The 20,611-nt window shown below is 43.2% G+C and overlaps 1 protein-coding gene across 6 annotated transcripts in view; it reads left to right on the top strand.

Moving 5' to 3' along the window:
• The window catches only part of MAPKBP1 (mitogen-activated protein kinase binding protein 1), a 103,530-nt gene that overhangs the window by 56,725 nt on the left and 26,194 nt on the right, over positions 1–20,611 (top strand). For 5 of the 6 annotated variants that reach the window (XM_065064577.1, XM_065064578.1, XM_065064573.1 and 2 more), the window contains exons 6-20: positions 2,634–2,804; positions 5,371–5,508; positions 6,344–6,526; positions 7,137–7,154; positions 7,656–7,816; positions 9,984–10,173; positions 11,188–11,334; positions 12,254–12,438; positions 12,550–12,641; positions 13,028–13,153; positions 13,559–13,629; positions 14,083–14,204; positions 14,781–14,856; positions 17,024–17,135; positions 17,734–17,797. In XM_065064577.1, the coding sequence (XP_064920649.1) occupies positions 2,634–2,804; positions 5,371–5,508; positions 6,344–6,526; positions 7,137–7,154; positions 7,656–7,816; positions 9,984–10,173; positions 11,188–11,334; positions 12,254–12,438; positions 12,550–12,641; positions 13,028–13,153; positions 13,559–13,629; positions 14,083–14,204; positions 14,781–14,856; positions 17,024–17,135; positions 17,734–17,797 (1,856 nt within the window). The remainder of the gene's footprint in view (positions 1–2,633; positions 2,805–5,370; positions 5,509–6,343; positions 6,527–7,136; positions 7,155–7,655; positions 7,817–9,983; positions 10,174–11,187; positions 11,335–12,253; positions 12,439–12,549; positions 12,642–13,027; positions 13,154–13,558; positions 13,630–14,082; positions 14,205–14,780; positions 14,857–17,023; positions 17,136–17,733; positions 17,798–20,611) is intronic. The other variant, XM_065064575.1, reaches the window with a different exon arrangement.

The raw sequence follows: 20,611 nt of genomic DNA, 5'->3' as shown, positions 1-20,611 counted from the left end.
GGAAAAAGTGAAAAGCGCATGTGGAATGGAGCTTTAGGAATAGTGACAGAAGATGCTGGTGCCTGTGGTTTGGCATTGTATGTTTGGCTGGGGGCGACAATTGCTTCCTTCTTCCAAACATGCCCAAGGGAGAGGACAAGGATGAGTGAAGTTGTGTCTGTTCTGCATTAGAAGTTAAAGACGTGGGCTGTGTCATGAGGTTGGAATTGCTGGATGTTAGAAATGCACAGAAATGCTGACTGTCCCCCATATGGTTGAGCTCAGTTTGCTCTTTTTGTGATTAATGGTAATTTACCCCTAGTCTCAGTGCCTCGGTAGGACGTTGGGAGGGCACATGTGTGAAACAGGTCCCCTCCTGAGCTTCAGCCACAGAGAAGTCTGTCACAGCCCTATGCTGGAGCTGTCAAGACAGAGGCTCTTTGCTCCAGACATCCCTAGTGCAGCCACCGTGATGGCAGCTGTTATGCTACTGAGTGGCGCCCAAGCTTGGCCTGAATCCTACGTGGATCAGGCCAAGGATAGAAACAGCAGTGTTTTGGGATGGAGGGTACCTCGGCACAGAAAAAGTAAGCATTATTTTTTCATCAGAGCATCAGAGATTGTTGTTGTTAAATTTTTAGTGAAAGCATGAGGTTTTATAGCTGCAGTTTGTTTCAATGTCTCCTTACACTCTGGAAGTCTTAATGTGATAAACCCCCTTTATATTGAAATTATTATATATATATATTTCCTCCTGGTGTTTAGCTTTGATGTTTCTGGTGCCTTCTGTGCATTTTTTTTTTTTCCTAAATCTTTGGTGCTCTATTCTTTTCATTTGGGGTAGGAAAAGTGGTGAAAAATGAAGTGGGTATTTTTCTTACTGACAACTCAAACTTTTCAGTTTGAAACTCCATTGGGGTAAATGACAGGCTCAGATAAAAAAAAGAAAAAGCCTTTCCAGTTATACTTGGAAGCTTTTTTTTTTTTTCTTTCCTTGTTGCAAAACATGTCTACTCTTGCCCGGTTTTAAGACCATTTCTTCTTCAGTATCCTCCCATGTGTCTGACGTTTGAGTTATTACTTGGTGTAGCAGTGTCCCCTGCCGGTGTCAGCAGTCTCATCTTTGTTTAGCCTCTGTCCTGTGGGGTGGTCACATAGGGAAATGCTTTCTAAGTTCACTTTGTCAAGCTCACTTGTATCAGCCTCATGCTAATTCTGCCTAATAACATCTTAGTTTTCTGCATGGCTGGATTTTCAGGAAGGAGAACATGGAGGCTAGTCCTTGGACACCCACACATATTAAATGTGCTTTGTATATTTCAAATCCAAAAGATTTTTTTTCCTTTTAATTTTTCCTTTCTCCCCATAGAGGTCCTCATCATGGCAATCACACAGAGCTCACTTTTGGTGAGCATTTCTTAAATGATGAAATACAAATTCAATTTGTTGAGGGATTGGGGTATATGCTAAGATGCTGGGAAATATATATATATATGGATGCATGTGTTTAAGTACAGTAGTTGCTTTGAATAGCAGCTGATTCAGCTCATTTAAATATCTTGCCAGACACCCTGAGACCTGAGCTCTGCCTTGCAGGAGGGAGAACTGCACCAATTGCAGTGAAATCTGACCACATTTCCACACCACAAGCAGTTACTTGGCAAAGGTTTTGAACGAGACAATTAAAACATGCACAATTCTGGGTTTTTAAAGCTTTGACTTCTCCTTGTAATGAGACTTTCCTCTCCCACACACTCAAATGACTTATTTAAAACTGATCAGAACAGGTACCATTTTGCCATGTTGCTATGGATATGTTATCTTGCAAGCTACTGTTCTGACAGACTTAGATGTGAAATCGTTAGCAGGCTCTTGACTTGGATTGACCCATCAGGCATGTTTTTGGCCAGCTCCACAGTTCATCTTGTGTGCCTTGTTCTATTTTGGTTTAATAGCAAACAATTAAACAAAAGAATGGAATTGTCTGGCAGAAGGTGCTGGCTGAGTTGACATTTCTGAAGTCTGTGACCTTCTGTTTCTGTGGAGAACAAATGTAAAACTAGACGCTCTGTTCCCTCAATGTCTTTGACACCACCCTGCCCACACTCTTCCAGGCAGCGTGCATCCGTGTGTTACCTTTGTGACAGAAATGATGCTACTGGTCTCCCAGAGGCCTCCCTCAAATGGTGTGTGACAGTAATCACAACAGTCATGTCATGACCTGGCTTAAGATCTCAGATGTCCATGTTGTGTTAGAGACAAAGGATGTGAGGGCCTTTCACTGAGTCCAGAGATACAACATATTATAATCATTTTCATGAGCTGGCTGTGAGTTCCCATTGCAAAGATCATGGATGTGTGTCCAAAGTGTCATTCCAGTCTCTGTTTTGTGAGTAGTGTAAGAAAAGAATTAAAGCAGGGAAGATTGTATTAATTCTTCCAAACACCTATTGAAACACATATGCTCCTTAGGCTGTCAGTCTCAACCTGGGCTTTAAAGAGTCAAAGGAACTGAGGCCTAACCTCTAACTCTATTGTGAGTGCACCATCTGTACATTTTTTTCCAAGCCTCCACATATTTGTATGCTTAATCTGTCAGAACTGACCTCGGGGGTTACATTTCCTCTTCTGTGTCTGTTCTTGTCCCCCCCTAGAGTGGACACATGCCGGCAGTTCGGGTATGGGATGTGGCCGAGCGAACCCAGGTGGCTGAGCTCCAAGAGCACAAGTATGGTGTGGCCTGTGTGGCCTTCTCCCCCAGCTCCAAGTACATTGTTTCAGTGGGGTACCAGCATGACATGATTGTCAACGTGTGGTCTTGGAAGGTAAGTTCTCTGGGAGGTTGGATGGACCACAGAGTGTTGCTGAATTAGAAAGAGTGTGTAGTCTGTCTGTAAACTATTTCAGTCCCATCTTGCTTTCTGCATTTTTTTTAAATTCTGTTGTTCTTTGGTTTTGACATTCATAGACACAGACAAGTTTGGACTTCAGAGAGAGCTATGGTCCCTTAGGGAAGGTCTAAGTCACTTCAGCAAAGGGACATTCTCTATACTTGGAGACGTGTGACATCTTGCTGTCCAGTCAGAAAAGCCTGGACTTTGAAACCTTGTCAAAGTCTTGTGCTTTTTTAGAGGCTTATCGAAAAACAATTTATGAGGTTGAGGAAGGAAACTCTCATCAGCCAGGGATTTCTTTTGTGGTGTAGTGGATGCTGTTGGCTTTTGTTTTTGTTGTGTCAGGGTTTGTAATGGTCTAATCCCATCCTTGAGCACTGAGAAGGGGAACACAAGAGAAAGCACAGTGGGTGAAAGCTGATGGAGGTCACTTTGTCTGCTGCTGAATTGGGGCAGCACTCTGGAAACAAAGCCCGTGTCTTATCCTCTAGAAAATATTTAAATGTGTGCTGTTTGGATATAAAAAAGAAACGTTTATTGTCAGTAGACTTGGAGTCTTCTGTGTTAATAAATGCTAAGCACTTATTCAGATACTGCTACCTCTTCAGGTGCTGTAACCCTCTCTAAAAGAGATGTGATTTAAAAAAAACCCTTCAGTGTATCTGTTAAATCTCACACGATACAACTTGTAAGTCTGTGCTCATTTAGTATGTTGCTCTCTTCACCACATTTCCTGTGCTGTAATTTGTATCAGTTCTCTCCTGCATGAGTTGAAGTTTGACCTTGCTATTTTTTTTTTGTGTAGCTGCACTCCGTAGTGATAAAACCTAAGTGTGTTTGTCAGTGTTGAAAATTGAGTGCTCAGCCTTTTGGTTCTTTCTAGTTATATGAATGAAAGTAGTGACTTGGAGATGGTCATAATGCATGGTGTGTGTGGGTCTGAGTACAAGTAGCTTTGTTTTCCCTTGCTTATGCAGGTTTTTCTGTTCATTGTGATCCTGCTTATAATTATGTGCATGAGAGCCTGTGAGATAAGCATTATCTCACCATTTTGTGCTGAAGAACACACACTTCAAGCATATGCTCCAGACTGTGACTCTCAGGAGGTCCAGCTAGCATCTATTTGCAAGCTGAGTACCAAAACTAGAGACTTTACCTGGCTGAAGTTGAAGAAGAGTAAGAGACCAAGATGTGAAAACAGATCTCCCGAAGCACTTTCCTGCACTTTTAACCACAACCCTTCTGCTGTCCACTGTGCTGCTGCTTCACTGTCCCTGTTTTTCCTGGCTGGGAGACTTGGTCGGTCGTTTGACTGTGATGGAAAAGAAACCCCTGTTGTCTGTAGGGCCCCCTTGCTTCCCTACAGAAAGGCCGCAGCAACAATCCAAATGTTGAGGTCTGCAAGGGCCCTAGGCCTTTCTCTTTGCAGCATTGTGAAAAAGTTATGTTAATGGCAGTCCCCCTTGTTTTGCCCCCCAGTCTGGGTTGGGGGGTTCTCTGTGGGATGCTGCAGCAGCCCAGATTCCTCTGTTGCTGGTTTCTCCAGTTCTGTCAGCGCCCTGTCTGATGGGGCCCTTGGAGTGACGTGGTTTGTGTGCTGAGGACATTGCATTGTGAAGTCTTGGAGCAACCAAGTCCCTAAAAAGAAGGGTAAAGGAAACAGATAGTGAATAAAAGGTGCTGTGCTGTTGTCAGCCATGTGCTGCATGGTTGAAAACCTGCCACAGGCAGAGGGGAAAGCTTTTTTAATTTCACCTCTTACAGTCCCTGGGGAAAGGCAGTGGGGGGAAAACTGAGCACTGGTATTGTGAACAGAATGCTCCTGCCATCTGACCCTTCTGCTTGGGCAGCGTCCATTCCTGTTTTCTGTCCCTGCCATGTTCTTCCTCCTTTCCCAAAATTTTTGAGGTGCAAATTTGAGGTGCAGTAGATTTTGCCTTGTTCTTTCTGATACAGACGTGGTCTTTTTTGTGCTTTGGTCTTTTGATAAGACATCATGTCTTTGAAGAGAAAAGAGAATTTATGGAGGAACCAGTACTGTTTTCACTGTGGAAAATACCTGTTCCCTATCTGGAGTGCCCTGTCCTCATTGCTGCCTGGAGGCTGGGGTAGCTCCTTCTTGGGCTGGCCTGTGGATGCTTTTGCTGTTTAGAAAGGGAAATGAGTTTGCTCCAAGCTCCCGGTGATTGTGAAACCAACATGTTTGTCATGGCTCAGACGGCAAGGCAAGTTCCTGCAGGCACTAGTGCCTGCTGATTTGTTCTAGATCCCAGTTGATGTGGAGATGGAATTGAATGTAAATATGAATTGTACTGTCTGCCAAATCAATGCTCCCAGCTGGTGCTGGGGAGATTGTGTTCAGGGATGAGTGGGGAATAGTTTGGACCTCGTCTTTTTTCTGCTGCAGCATTTGTACTGGATATGTGCCTGTAATTGAAATGAGTTTCCTTTGCTTCTGAGTAAATAAATCAAGCTATCTAAACAATTATGTTTCCAGAAAAACATTGTAGTGGCAGCCAACAAAGTCTCAAGTAAAGTGACAGCTGTATCATTTTCGGAGGACTGCAGTTACTTTGTCACTGCTGGAAATCGACACATCAAGTTCTGGTACCTGGATGACAGCAAAACCTCCAAGGTGAGAGAAAGTGCATCAAGGCCAAGCTGTGAACAGGCATTTCCATCTTATGGCAGGGTGGATTTTGCCCCAGTCAGCTGTGGGAAGTGGGAACTCCTTTGATTTTGCTGTGATTCAAGGACAGCCTTCCACCCCTGGCTCTCAAGTCTCAGTCTCCCCGTGGGCTGGTAGCACCAAAAGACACAAAAAACTTGTCTTATCCTGCGCTGAGGTAGGGATGTGGCTCCTAGAGCTGTGTTGCATAATGCCTGTTCTTTATTAGTCCTATATACTGAAGGACAAAAAACCTAGAAAATAGCTTCAGTCATTGAACAACTTGGAACACAGAGCTGGGGAGAGCTGTTTGATGTTGGTATGAGCATCTCAAAAGGTTGTGTTATTTTTGAAGCATCACCTGAAGTTTTTTAACTTTTAGCTGCTTGATTCTTCTCTGGGGAACAGAAGCCACATATGATAATTTTCTGCGTGCTCATGAACAGTCATTCCTACTTCATGCTTGAACTCTGCTTTGGCATCTGGTATAAATCACAGATTGGCCATGGAAGAGTTGTTCTTCTAGTGACTGATCTGCTGTCTCTGGGTCATATGTATGGATGTGCAGTTTGGGTGGCACTGATAGTGTTCTGTTCCACTGACATGCTAATACTGATGGTCTCCATACACAATGCAACCAATGTGCCTGCAGCAAGTACAACGTGTCACTACCCCTCCTTGTAGGCTGTTTGCAGCTCTCTCTCTTTGAGGCACTTCAGCACTCAAGGGTTGATGTTCTAAAATGTCTGTGTGCCTGGAGCGTCTTGCTCTGTTTCTAACAAACTGGTTTTTTTATTGGTAGGTCAATGCCACAGTCCCCTTGCTGGGTCGCTCAGGATTGCTTGGAGAACTGAGGAACAACTTCTTTGCAGATGTGGCATGTGGGAGGGGCAAAAAAGCTGACAGCACCTTCTGCATCACATCCTCAGGCCTGCTCTGTGAATTCAATGAAAAAAGGCTGCTAGACAAGTGGGTGGAGCTGAGGGTGAGTTTGACGTTCTCCTGTCCTGCAATATTTGTGCCTGCTGAAGCGCAGCAGGAACAACAAACAAGAAGGGCACTCAGGGAGCACAGGCTTGCCACCAGCAGTGAAAGTCATTGGGCCTCTGCCACTTTGTGATTTAGTCTGGAAGGCCAGGCAAAAATAGCATTGCTTCTTGGCAAAGGGATTTTGTTAATCTTTGAGGCTCTTTCATTCTCAAGCCTCAGCATTAAGCTACTGCCCTTCTGGGCAGTGTCCTGATGTAGCTTTAGCAACCCCTGTGTTGTCCCTCCTGGCTTGGCCTGGACAAGTCGGAATTTTAGAAGGATTCTGATTTTTACCCACTCCACAGTGTCTTACTTGGCTTGTGCATCTCAAATATAGGTTCCCAAGGTGCTAGTTGGTTTGGCTGTTCTAAACCCCTAGGTTGGCTCATAGTTAAGAGTTTGATTGTGCTTATTTTAATTTCAATTGAATGTAAAATGCCCACCTGAAAGGATCCAGTGTATGAAAATCAAGGGAAAAATCTTTACACGCTTTCACTCCAGTGAAATGCCTCTTCTTTTCTTTCCTTTCCTTTCCTCTCTAAAATCTGCCTTTCACTCTCGCTCAGAATACAGACAGCTTCACAGTAAGTTGGAAAAAAGTTTTGCGTTGAACTCATTTCCTTATCACCACAATCCATTTTGTACCATTTTTTTGCCATTTTTACAGATCCCAGTGGGAGGGGGAAGAAAATCCATTTTCTTCTTTTCTTAGCCCCTTATGACAGCTAATGTATTGGTGTGCTAGTACAGAGTGAGGTGCTGAATGTCACAGAGGAACAAAAAGCCATTTTCAGAGTAAGACTCAGCTGGAGCAAATATGTAGCTCTGCTGACTTCTGACCCAGAAGAACTGGGCTTTTTCCTTAACCATGTGGAATCTGCAGTGAACCTTGACTGGGAAGCTCCTCAGAAAGAAAAATTGGATTTTTAGGCTTTTTCTTACTCCCAGGGCTTGACTTCACTTCAGCTCTTCTGACCATGACTCCTTTGTCTGTCAATTTGCTGTTCTCCCTGTTGTGTGTCTGGTGAGCTTTGAAGTGAGTGCACATTGCTTATTTGCTTTCTTATGTGCTGTGTCCTCCTCAGACCACTGTGGCAAACTGCATCTCTGTGAATCATGACTACATCTTCTGTGGCTGTGCTGATGGCACCGTGCGGATTTTTAACCCTCTGAACCTTCACTTTGTCACCACGCTGCCGAAGCCGCACTTCTTGGGAACCGACATCGCAAGTGTGACTGAGGCCAGGTACCGTGGCATGGGTGGAAGAGGGAAAGGGAAGCTTGTGAGGGTTAGAACTGTTCCCCAGACCGTGGCCATCTGGAGCGTGCTCTTTTTATGGTTTTAAATTGGCAGGCTGTTGCAGATCTCCCTGAGTTGTTGTGGCCTTGCCTTGCATGGCTGGGCTACAGTCCCAAGCTGGTTGTTGGGCTACACAGCACATCTTGCTCCTCATTTCCCTGGGATTGCTGGGGTCTGGTGGCCTTTTGCTGTTGGTTGCTGTAAGCAAGCAGGCAGAGGGCACAGGATGCTGTGGCACACTTCAGTTGCTCCTGTACCGTGACATATCCTTTGCTTATCACTGGTAAGGGCTGAAGACTCTCTCTGCACCAATATAACGATGTTGCTAAGAGATGCCCCAGCTCTCATGGGGCACTTTTTCAAAGACTGCCTTGCAATCTTTCATAGACCCAATCTCCTGTCAGTAGTCTTCTCCCTGAATTTTGTGCATTCTCTTGTCTTGTTTTCCTACCTTTGCCCAGTATCTTCTGCCTTGGCTCTCTATTTCTCACCTTCTGAGACTGGGTAATGTGATTTCTGTATAGTTCTCTCTGCCAGCTTGCAGAGGCTTATGGTAAAGGAAACCTTTCATGTGTTGCTGTTTGCCCTTCCTGGTTGGAGGCTTTCCCAGTCTTCTTCTGTTGCCCTCTTTCACTTCTGTCACTAGTGGGGAAAGAAATCCAAAGGTGTATGAATCCACCAGCCATCATTCCCCTAGATATTTAGAGCTCCCATGTTTACAGATACATACTTTTTTTTCTTCCTTCTGCTATTGTGTCTCAACATGCTTTCTTGGGAACTTGAGGTAAAGGTTCAAACCCTTCAGGGAGAGATAGTGATATTCCAGCGAGGGAGCTGTAAAAGGAACTCTCTCAATTTAAAATGTTATCTGTTTCTGATGGTGCTTAAGTCAAGCAATTTTATATGTGGACCCTTTAAAAATACTCTGTTGCTTTCATGTATCTGTCAAGCAGAAATATTTATGTGATTCTTAAACATGCATTTGTAGTGCTGATTACAATCTTAACAATTCTTTTTTTTCATGAGTTACTTCCAAAGAAGCTTGAAAACACAGAACTTCTTATATTCGCATGCATACCAGAGCCTCTCAGTGGAATGCCAGTTGCCCGCAATGAACTGCCCACAACTCTTTCAATGACTTGGTTTTTGGATAGGATCTGGGCTGTACTCTTAAGGCCCTCAAAGTTTTGCATTTGCAGAAGCAGAGCTCCGATTGTCTGGTGTGCTATATGTGCCTTGGCCTTCACCCCTACATCTCCATCAGTCCCTTTAAATTGCCTGCTCTGAACACTGTGGCACTCTGGCTATAATTATCTTATTTGATACCATCACCAGCATTGAGGGATGGCTGTGTTCACCTCAGGTTAGGAGAGCAGCTCCTTCTTTGTGTGCATAGCAGCAAGACTTAACAGAGGAGTCCTGTAGAGGAGATACAGGGTTCACATGGCATGACCATTGTTTAACCTGGGGAAAGGGATGTTTCCTTGTTCTGCAGAATTCCTCTGGTTTTAAGTTTGCATCAGGGAGCTTGCCTGTCTAGAAAGGACTGTACCTCATCTCATGAGCTGCTGCAAGCAGCACCATGCTGGCCTGTGTGTGGGGCGGGGGTGGAAGGGGAGCACATCAGGCAAGCGGATGCTGAAATGAATCATTCCTTTGTCCCTTGTGCTGGTGTGCTCTTTTCTGCTTGGTCACACACAAGCAGTCCTTGCAGTCAGTAAACAAAATATAGTGCCCACCAAAAGATGATCCTCCTCACCCTTTGTCTTGAACTTATCTGACTTAGACCGTACCACCTGGTTGTGCAGGGTAACTGATGATGATCAAGTGTCTTGTTTGGTCCTTCTTCAGGGAAGGTTAATTCCCTGTCTGTAGTGGGACTCTGGGTTGGATGGCAAGGAGAAAGGCCTTTGCCTTGGGACTTTCAGGCTTCTTTTGAGATTCTGGTTGTTCAAGAGACAGATCTTCCCAGCCAGCTACTTCCTCTACCTGTAGATAGATGCCACAGTGTACTGTTCACCTCGCCAGTGCCCTGTGGAGCTCTGATGCTTCACCTCCTTGCTCTGACTCCAAGAGTGCAAGTTAACCAGGCTGCTGTTCTCTCTTTGTGCAGTCGTCTTTTCTCTGGTATGGCCGATGCGAAGTATCCGGACACAATTGCCTTGACCTTTGACCCCACCAACCAGTGGCTTTCCTGTGTGTACAATGACCACAGCCTGTATGTGTGGGATGTCAAAGACCCGAAGAAAGTGGGCAAGGTGTACTCTGCTTTGTACCACTCTTCCTGCGTGTGGAACATTGAGGTACGTTGTCTGCAGACACAAGTGTTGGATTGTGAGTGGCAGCTGAGGAAGTCATCTGAAGAGTTGCCAAATTTGAATGCAAACTCTTACTGCAGAGAGAAAGAACTGACTCAAATTTCCTCCTGTGGTTAGTGTGGCTGCTACAGGGCTTGAATTAAAGCTTGGGACAGTTCTTTGGCTGCACTGCAGTGCCTAACCAAATATGTTAGATGCAGCATGTTACTGGAAAAAAAAATCTTGCCATTAAAAGGTGAGAGGTGGGAGAAGGAGCAGAACTGGACAAAACTGAGTGCAGGGCCTTCTTTCACAAAATGCACAAGAGTTTACTGCTGACCTCAAAAAAAATTGTTTGAGATAAGCAAGTGCTCAAAAGTCAAAGGAATGAAACAAGTGATAAGACCTCAACAGATCCTTTGTAACCTATTTACCAGGACATCTGGAATTAGCCTCTCAAGTGGCTGCCATCTTCCAGTCTTGTCTAGTTGGCTTTCCTGCAAAGGGACACGGGGAAGAAAAGGAGGTGTAGGAAACAATGTAATTGTTAATATGTTGAAATATGTCCAACAGTGGTCAGGAAAGGGGGAAGTGGGAAGAGTTTGGTGACTCTTTTTGCTATTATTTATTAATTGCATCTCACCTTTTCTTTCTGGATTATAAATTGACAGTAATAGTTTAAAGTTGCAAACAACAGTGCAAGGTTGTTGTTGCATGGCCATTGTTACATTGTTATTGAGGTTCCCTCTTTGAACTATTAGAAACAAAGAATTCTGGCTCATTGCATGCTTCTTAAAGGAGATGTTCTACATTCAGGGAGGATCAGTGAGCATTTGTTTGAAGTGAATATGAAGTTCTGGTCTACAAACATGTTTTCATTAGGAGAACTGGCTGGCTCTCACCTGTACAAAACAGAGATGACAGCCCTTTTATCTCATTTTGTTTTGAAACTTGCTACCAGTGTCTAGGATACAAGGTGCCAGGCAATCTCATTCAGGAGTTGATTTTACCTGCCTTTAGATGTATCCGGAGGTGAAGGACAACAATCAGTCATGCCTCCCCCCTGGTTCCTTCATCACCTGCTCCTCTGACAACACCATTCGTCTGTGGAACACTGAGAGCTCCAATATTCACGGCACAGCCCTGCACCGCAACATCCTCAGCAATGTAAGATGCCAGGTTTTGATCACCTCTGTGCCTTTGGGGTTGCTCTTCCTCATGCACAGGTATTCCCCAGGTGTTTGGATGTCTAAGACAACACAAACTTCTCTGTAAACAGAGCACAAATCTGGTAAAATGTATGAACTTGAAGAAACATGAAGGGTGTATTGGGTAAAAAGACAGGTTGTCTGAAATGGCCCTGGAGACTATTGCTTTTTCTGTAAACCACCCAAGGATTTGCCAAGCTTAGTCTCTTCCAAAATGGCTCATGCTATATGTTTCAAAACAGCTGTTTCTCTTTTTCTCCATCTCTGTAATAGGTAACCACTGTAATATTTGTTTGGAAAAGGTGCATTGAATGATGCAGAAGTTTGGGAGACTTGAATGAGAAACAGTTCACATTTCATCTGTGTAAGAGGGAGGATACTGATACGGAACAGTGGTTACTTATGGACATGTGCTTCTGTTTGCAGTTGTGTTGGAAGATCCATGGGCACAGCAGCCCTGACCTACCTGCCTGTTCTCAGCAATCTGCTCATGGTGGAAAAAGCTCCTGCTTTTTCTGTCAGAGAGTTCTCAAAAGGCATGGGCTGACTTGGATGATCCCTAGAAGTCTTTCGAGTTCCTGAAATGTCCCCTACTACATTGTAATCACTAATCCCAGAGCTTGTGTGTTGTGTAGGAGATGCTCTTGGTTTCTAGCTTGAAGGGGAATCTTTTGCAAAGGGTGATCATGGGACAGCTGTGAAGCTTACACCCTATAGTATGAAGAGGCTGAGTGCATGTTCTAGCTAAAAGATCTCACAAGTTCCAGCATTACTGCCAATGAAATGTATATCTTGGCCAGGAGCCCAGTTTCTAAAGTGGATGCTTCCCTTTAATGTTTTGTAACTGGTTAATGTTTCTGGGTATATCGTTTCTCCAGGACTTGATGAAAATAATCTATGTAGATGACAACACTCAGGTACTTCTGGACACTGATTACAACTCAGGAGGAAGTGCAGACAAAGCTGATGCACCAGTGATGGATGCAAAGGTGGGGATACGCACTGTCTGCGTGAGTCCCAGCGGGGAGCATCTGGCCTCAGGGGACAGGATAGGCACTCTCAGGTAATCCCATGGAGCTTCTTGTGCAGATTGCGGGCTGGGCAGGCATGAGAATCAAAACCAGTTCTTGCTAATGTTATTAAACATACTGACATCAGCCATGTTTTCTCCCAGGATATATGAGTTGCAGTCTCTGAGGGAAATGCTGAAGGTGGAAGCCCATGACTCTGAGATCCTATGTCTGGAGTACTCCAAACCTGACACAGGTAAATACAATTGAGATTCTTTCATTTTGTATATGAATATGGCATTGAGGAAGTCAGAATGTCTAGTCATGTTGTGTCAGAACTTTCAGTGGTGACCTGCTCCTGCATTTCAGATCAGGCTTGTAATATTGGGCCAGTAGAGCCAGACTTTGAAAAAGGCTTATTTCTCATACTTTTCCTTGGAATATTGTGGGTTGAGATTGAAACTTATTCTGTGTGTTATGATAGTGTGAAATCCAGGGGTATTTCTTTGTGTCTATCCTTGCAGCTAGTTACAGTGTAAAGTTTTGTCCTTAAGATGACTTGAGAAGCTGTTTTAAAGTAGTGACTGGAAGAGCAAATGACTTTTTAGTGATGGTCTTGCACTCTTTCTAACTTTCTGACAGGCTTAAAGCTCTTAGCCTCAGCCAGTCGGGATAGATTGATTCATGTCTTGGATGCTGGAAAGGATTACAGCCTGCAGCAGACCCTGGATGAACATTCTTCTTCCATCACTGCTGTGAAGTTTGCAGGTAGAGAATCATGGCCTCCCTCCACACCTGGATTTGAGCACTGCTGCTATCCCAGTGTGTCTATAAAGTAACTTTAACTGCTTAAACACTGTGTTAGGCCAGACTGAAGTTGCAGCTGCTTTTTTTTGTCATCTTCTGCAGCTGCAGTCCTAACAAAGGTGATATTTGACAATACTTGCCTTCTTTTCCCTTGTGTGTTGTTTTGTTTTTTTATTCTCTCCATCCTCTCCACTCAAAAAACCTCTCTTGATTGAAGTCCTCAGCATTTCTTTGGAAAGCTATTTTCTGTAATGATTTACTCCTTTTAACTGATATCAGATGACTACATGCTGGAATAAATGGAAACATTTCTTCCACCTTGTATTTGTGTGTATCTTTTGATCAGCTCCTGTTTTTTTGTTCCAGCCAATGATGGGAAAGTACGAATGATAAGCTGTGGGGCAGACAAGAGCATCTATTTCCGCACTGCGCAGAAGGTAACCTTATTACAGCTTTTTGAGCACTTTTTTTTTTAATAATCTCTCCACAAAGGAGCTACTTTAAAGAGTCATATCAGAATTTCTGTCTGAGCTCATTGCTGTTTCAGCCTCAGTGTCTCCCACTGACTCAATGCAAGAGATTATGTTCAGAGAACTAGTTTTGTGAAGCATGCAGCTGCTCCTGGCCTGACCTCTCTCAGCAAGATGCAAAGTACAGAACTGTTAGGATATCTGCTTTTCTTTTGCTGCCAGGGCTAATGTGAGGAATGGTGAAAGAGTATGGGCTGGAGAGGAGTTCATTGTGCCTCCAGTCCCAGCTGCTTCCAGCAGACCTTGTTATTGGAAAGGGTTAGTTTGTGCTGGTTGTGTGAGAGGACTCACCTGTATTTAGAAGCTTTTAATAATGGGCTTACTACTTGATTTTGACACAGTCTTTACTCACATACTTAGACAGGAGAAGGGGTTCAGTTTACCCGAACACATCACATTGTTAGGAAGACCACTCTGTATGACATGGATGTGGACCCCAGCTGGAAATATGCAGCTATTGGATGCCAGGATCGTAACATCAGGTTAGTTTACTGCTTGTCTTGAAATATTTTGGCAGTCATAAGTGAGTTGGCCAAGGCAGCCCCATCCCCATCGTTATTCTTCTTCGGTTCTTTTACACAGCATTTGCAGACAGATTTGAAGCCTCACCTCACACTCTGTGAGGCTGAACTTGCCTTCTCTTGCCTTTTCCCTCGCTGACAGAAAACTATGGATATATGCAAATGCCCGTTCCCGCTACATAAGCGTTATTACAAGGCATGATGGTAACTGTTTCTCCCTCCCATTAAACCTCTCCTTCAGTGCCATGATGCTATACTTGTTTTTGATTGTCAGCTTGACAATCAAGCCTCAGTTTTAATTCAGATAATCTGCTTGATATCATATCATCCAGTCTTGGGACCCCTACGTTAACCACAAGATTGTTTCTTGAACCATTTAAATGATTGGTGGTTATAGCTCACAGAGGTCATTTCTCCACTTCCTGTGGCTTGGCTTTGTTCCTTGTTTCTCACGTGGAATGAGGAGCAGAAAGAGAAAAGGATCCTGGTGACAACCTGGGCAAAATGAGCAATGGTGTCTTATGTCATCTCCCTCAGGGTTTTTAACATCAGCAGTGGGAAGCAGAAGAAGCTTTACAAGGGATCCCAAGGTGAAGATGGCACCCTCATCAAAGTAAGCTGTTTTCTTTCTTCCTTCCTTCCCTTTTCCTTTTTTCCAGCTTTTCTGAATGCTGCTCAGGGCTAGGAAGTTGAAATACAAATCTGAACACAGTAACTTTATTTTTTTTTTGGCTTGTTCCATATTTTGTCACCTATGCTGCTGCTGCTTCCTCCTACCTCCGTCCTTAAGGGCTGGTAATGTATTTGGGTTCCATCAGGATAAAACAGGAAAAGAGTCAATGAATGCGGAAGTTGATCTATAAGTTCTCTCTGTGTCCTGTTTTTGAAGTGAGGCATGGACCCATGCTGTAAAAGCCAGCAGAACTGCACCAGTATCTGTCAAGGGCTTATTTAGTCCATTTATGTTAATCTTTTACTTTCTGTTCCAGAAAGCTCATCCTGGCTTTCTTGACTATTTTTGTTAGGACTTTTAAGGTGGAGCTGCCAGTTGATTAGTTTGAGAAATTTGTGGTTGCCAGAGCACAAGTGAAATTCTTTGAGTTGACGAAATTAAATGACATCTGCCCATAAAATCTCATATTCTTCAGATTTTGGAGTACTGGACAAAGCCCAGTACTGCTTAGAGAGAGTCTGTTTGTGTTTCCCACCTGCTGAGTGCACCCAGGCCTTGGGGTAAGGCAGCCTGCCAGCTTCTGTCACTGTCCTGGGCTTCCCCTGGTAAACCAGGTGCATTCAAGATTCAGCATTAAGAGTGATGCCAGCACACTGGGATGTGGCAGAATTGCATTCTTGTCTTTAAAGGGGGAAGACCATTTAATACAACCAAAATATCTCTCAAGTTCAGTTGCCGAACAAGCTTCTTCATCATATTTGTTTTCACTGAAAATTTTTCTACTTTTTAAAACAAATATATCTGTTTAGCTGCACAGACCTGCAGTATTATTGATGGGTGTAAATAACTGGGTAAAAAGGGAGAGGAAAGCAAACAGCTTTGTTCAGTGTCACCTGTTGTGTTTTACAGAGAAATACAAGTTCTCTTTCTCTTTGCCTATTATAATTCCTACAAGTATTTTTAAAAGCCAGAGTAATGAAAGCGAAAAATTGATGCTACACTTTATTGCTGGTGAGCTCATGTGCTTGATTAGATCTTTCTCAGACCACAAACCATTAAATGTTGCTGGGAGCTGGAATTTTTGTTTTTAATATCCTTTGTGTGGTGTTTTTTTTTTTTTTATGTGCAGCTCGAGTGGGGAATCTCAATTATTTTTAATGTTGCTTTGTTCATTTTTAGGACAATTATGTAACCAGGGAATTATGGTTGTCTCTGGAATTTAAATTTTCTTGGTATGTTGTTCTGAGATTGTAATACACATTGTAGTTTAACAAGTAGAACCCAAACAGTGACATGTGAAGCAAAAAATATGTCAACAAAATAAACATAACCAAGAAAGTTACCGTTATTTAAATACCATATCTCTCTCAAAAGACAGATATTTTCAACTCTCAGTTCCTTGAAGTTCTACAAAGGATGAAACAGGACGTTTGGTGACAGTAGCTGTATTTGCTGTGGAGTGCTGCTTTAGACCTAGTGAGGCATTTGGAGGGAGTTTAATATTGGATCAAAGAGAAAGCAACAAATGGCTGTATATGAAAAACAAACAAACAAAAACTACAAATCCAACCCAAAAATGGGAGGTGCAAATGCTGGAGATTGACAGCATCATTATAGAAGACAATTTATCTGCAGTGTTGAGTTCTTTTTTGGTTTCTTTCCTCAAGATTGGAGTCTTTTAATATTTCCCTTAACTGGGCAGCTCTGACTTTTTTGGGGGGATAGATGGGGTGTTGTTTTGGCATGTGGGGGTTTTGTTTTATTTTGATCTTAAGGCAGAAGACAGTAAGGCCTCAGTAGTTTAGAGGAGGTAGGAAAAAGAGGTAGAAGTTTGTCCATTGGTGGTGGTGGTGGTACCTTCACAGTCATGGAGGCATTTAATGTCTTTAGTCTCTGAATAGGTTTGGAGATAGTTTTAACACTTGAATCAGGTTGGAGATTTGTCCTGGGGTGCTGGATAGCCTGGTACTCAATTGGAGTCCTGTGGAAGCTACTTGCATTTTATTCTTTTCTCTGCTATGACTGTCTTGGGTATTCTGGAGCATTTTCATGCAGTTTGAAGGACTTTCTCACCAGGTCTTTGCACTTCTCTTATCTCCTAAACCAGGTCCAAACAGATCCCTCTGGTCTTTATATTGCAACCAGTTGTTCTGACAAGAACCTCTCCATCTTTGATTTCTATTCTGGCGAGTGTGTTGCAACCATGTATGGGCATTCAGGTAAGGCATGTAAACTTCTTGGAGATGCATTTTTTTCTGCTGATGACTATATAGCAGGGCCTGATACTAGCCAAAGCTTTCTCACGGTTCCTCCCAACCAAAGGGGTTACCCAGTGGGTATTTTGGAATAGGTTATGGTTGGATGAAGTGTAATAGCTCATTTCATTGCAATTTCAATTTTTTGCAGACCTCATTTTGCATTGCAAAACACAAGCACACACATGCCAGTCAGGCCATGTATTTGTTTACACAGTTTTTCTAATAGCCTATAAGTTAGTCTGTGTTTTTTCAGTATATATTAAGTTTTGTTATTATATACCCTCAGCTCCTACCATGGAGGGCTTATTCTGTTATAGGCAAAAAAGAGACATCATTCTTCATGCTTATTTTGCTGTGGGACACCATTTCCATGTCAAGCCTAAATTCTTTGTTAAATGGTTATGGTAACTGGGACATATTGATCTGTGAAGTGTGATGGCCTTAATCAGAATTTGAGTTTCTGAGCACAGATACGCTATTTGACTAATGATCTTTTCTGCCCGTTGGAATAATTCAGGAAAACTTTTTTTTTTTCCCCCTTGTGCTTTATTTCACACAGAGATTGTAACTGGGATGAAATTCAGTAATGACTGCAAACATCTAATTTCTGTTTCTGGTGACAGGTAAGAAGGGCTTGCTTGTTTATGATATCAGGTCGTGCCATCTCACACTGGATTTAAAGTGTGTCCTGAAGGACGGTACAATTTAATTTTTAATGCAGGATGTTTTATTAATTCCAAAGAAACATCAGAGCTTCCTAAATTCTAAATGTGTGCTGTTGCCAAAGCTCACAGAGCTTATATTATCCTTCCAGGGAATGAGGCTCCCGTGTGAAGTGCTTCCTTTGTGGTTTTCTGAGTTTAGGGACTATTCCCTGCTGGAAAGGAGGCAGGAATGTGGCCTGTTTCCTTACCAGTCCTCAGGTCTGTAATGTAATGTATCTTGTGATATTCTGACCCATGGTGCCAAAGCTTTGTCTTGTAGTACTCGTGTTGGTGAGGTTTCACCAGGTGAATGAGCCAGTCTAGCAGCAAAAGGGACAAGCCTGTCCCCACTCTTTGCTCCTGTCTGTGTGGTCTGTTCTTCCCCACTCATCTAACTCAGCTGTGGTACAGTTGACCCCTCATTAAGCTGATTCAGGTCACAACATCAGCACCTGCCCCAGCTGAGTTTTCTGCTGATTTAGTGAGCTGAATAAGCTCACCAAAAGCTTAAGTAATCACCAGACTGAGCCCAAGAGGAAAAGGAGAAAGATGCCTAGTGTGATGATTGTAGAGGTGAGTGAACCCACTGCTCCTGGAATCCGTGAATGCTTAAATCAGCTGAACTGAATGAAGTTTCTCCTTTGAGAAAGATGGTTCCTGGAGTGCTGTTTCAAGGCCAGAGCAACCCAGATTCTCTCTTTCAATTAATAAACCACAATGGAAATGGAAGGAGTTTTAGAGCGTGAGCTGTTACGGAACATACAATATATCACCTGAAGTTGTATCAGTTGGTTATTTCTGTCTTTCAGTAAAAAGTAGATAATTTGGTTTTCCTCTTTCTTTACCTTTCATGTGTATAAATAAATTAAGGGAAGCATTGCAGAAAAGGAGTCCTTTTGTTGTTGATTTCTGAGAAATTCCAGAAACATGAATGGTTTTAGGTCCCCAGTGATCCTTGTGATTTATTAGAGTGTTCTCTTGTTGACCATTTCTGTAAGCGAAAGGGTCATTTTCTTCACTACATGAAGAGGGAGGTGGATGAGAAGTGAGGAAGGGATTCATGAAGAACTTTGCTGTAGGGAGAGTAGAAAGCATGTTTTTCAAAGGAGAACGGGGAATATCATCTGCTTACGCACAGCAGCACATGCAAAGAATAAAGCTGAGAATATAAAGAGAAATGGAGATGGAAAAAGGCACAAGGGCTGGGAGAAAAATACTGCAAGAAAAAAAGCAGCAAAAGGGGTAGGTGGGATCATGCCTTTGTAGAGCTTTGTGTTGAATGTTAATGTATTTACAGGTTCATACTGTTTGCTGCTTATCTCTAGGTTTGATAGCTGTGGGGCTGGGATAAATGAACAAACCAGATTTGCTTTCTGAATTTTATTTCCTTCTTTTCAGTGTTTTCTCAGCAGCAGCTTGTGGTTGCTGTTACATTTGAGAGAGCTGCTGCTTGAAGGGAAGCAGCTGGCTGTCCCCAGATGCAGTGCCTCACCACTTTCCTGGCTGAAAAGCTGGGGCAGGAGAGTGACAGCGTGTTCACTGTTGATGGGAAGCGTCTGTGTGTGACTTCAGTAGCTGGGAGTGACGCTCCTGGGCTTTGTCACAAAGGGAATGGCATTGGGGGCAAGAAGGGAATTTTTAGTTTTTTGTTAATACCTCCACAGACTGCAAAGTGGGGGTTCTGTTTTCTTTTCTGGTGGCATAGAAATAAAACCTTTTAAAATGTCTTCTCATGAGAGGAAGAAAATGGAAAAGATGCAGGTATTCAGGATCCTGGTGCTTTCGGCATTTGCCTCAGGTCAAGGAGACCAAAGTTCATGGCCTTTGTTCAAAATGGCGGACCAAAAGAGTTTTCACACACTGGCAAGGAAGATGGGTGTCATGGTTTAACCCAAGCTACCAATACAGCCGTGATAGCCACACGCTCACCTCCCCGCCAAGTAGGGGAGAGAATCAAAAAGGAAGGGAGAAATTTGGATTGTGATAAACACAGTTTAATAAAATAATAAAATACAAATACACTACTAGTAAATGAATATATAAAATACAAATAAAAGATACTCAAGTCAATTCCCCATGATCTCCATCTACACTAAGCAGCCAGCCCCAGGAAGTGATACCCCAGTCCTCAACAGCCGATCCAAAGAGAGAAGAGAGAGGAAAAAGGCAAAAAAGCCCGGAGACCTTTGCAAAATGGAAACAGGCCAGACTAAACATCCCAACTGAAATGCCCCAGAGCAAGCAAGAATGAGAAATGACAGAGAGGAAAAAAAGAGAGCTGGAAGGTCCTGACTCTCCTTAAATAATTAGCATGAGGCTAGTGGGATGGAATGCTCTTATTGGTCAGTCTGGAGGTCAGTCAAGCTCTGCCCTGTCCTTGCTGCCGTTCCTTGATGCTTCACACCTGTGGGCAGAGTGCTCAGAATGGTCTTAGCTCTCAGACCAGAGCAGTTAGAAACATTAACGTGGCTGGGGTGTTACTGCTTCTCAAACTAACTCCAAATTATGAGCATGCTAGCTATGAAAAAGAAAGGTTTTTAACTGCATGAAGAAAATTAACCCATTTTCAGTCAAACCAGCAGAATGGGAAAGCACCTCATTGAAAACTCTGTGGTGAATTGTTTTTACCCATGAGTGTGGTGGCACTGATGAGTCTTGAAGAACTCTGTTAAATCTTCTTTGGATTCCAATGTAGCGTGCAGGATTTTGTAAATGATAGTAGAAGCACCACCT

Source organism: Columba livia, chromosome 5 (genome assembly GCF_036013475.1).
Source record: "Columba livia isolate bColLiv1 breed racing homer chromosome 5, bColLiv1.pat.W.v2, whole genome shotgun sequence".
NCBI classification, from domain to species: Eukaryota; Metazoa; Chordata; class Aves; order Columbiformes; family Columbidae; genus Columba; species Columba livia.
The sequence above is the reverse complement of the archived record's forward strand: the minus strand, read 5'-3'. Positions and strand labels throughout refer to the sequence as shown.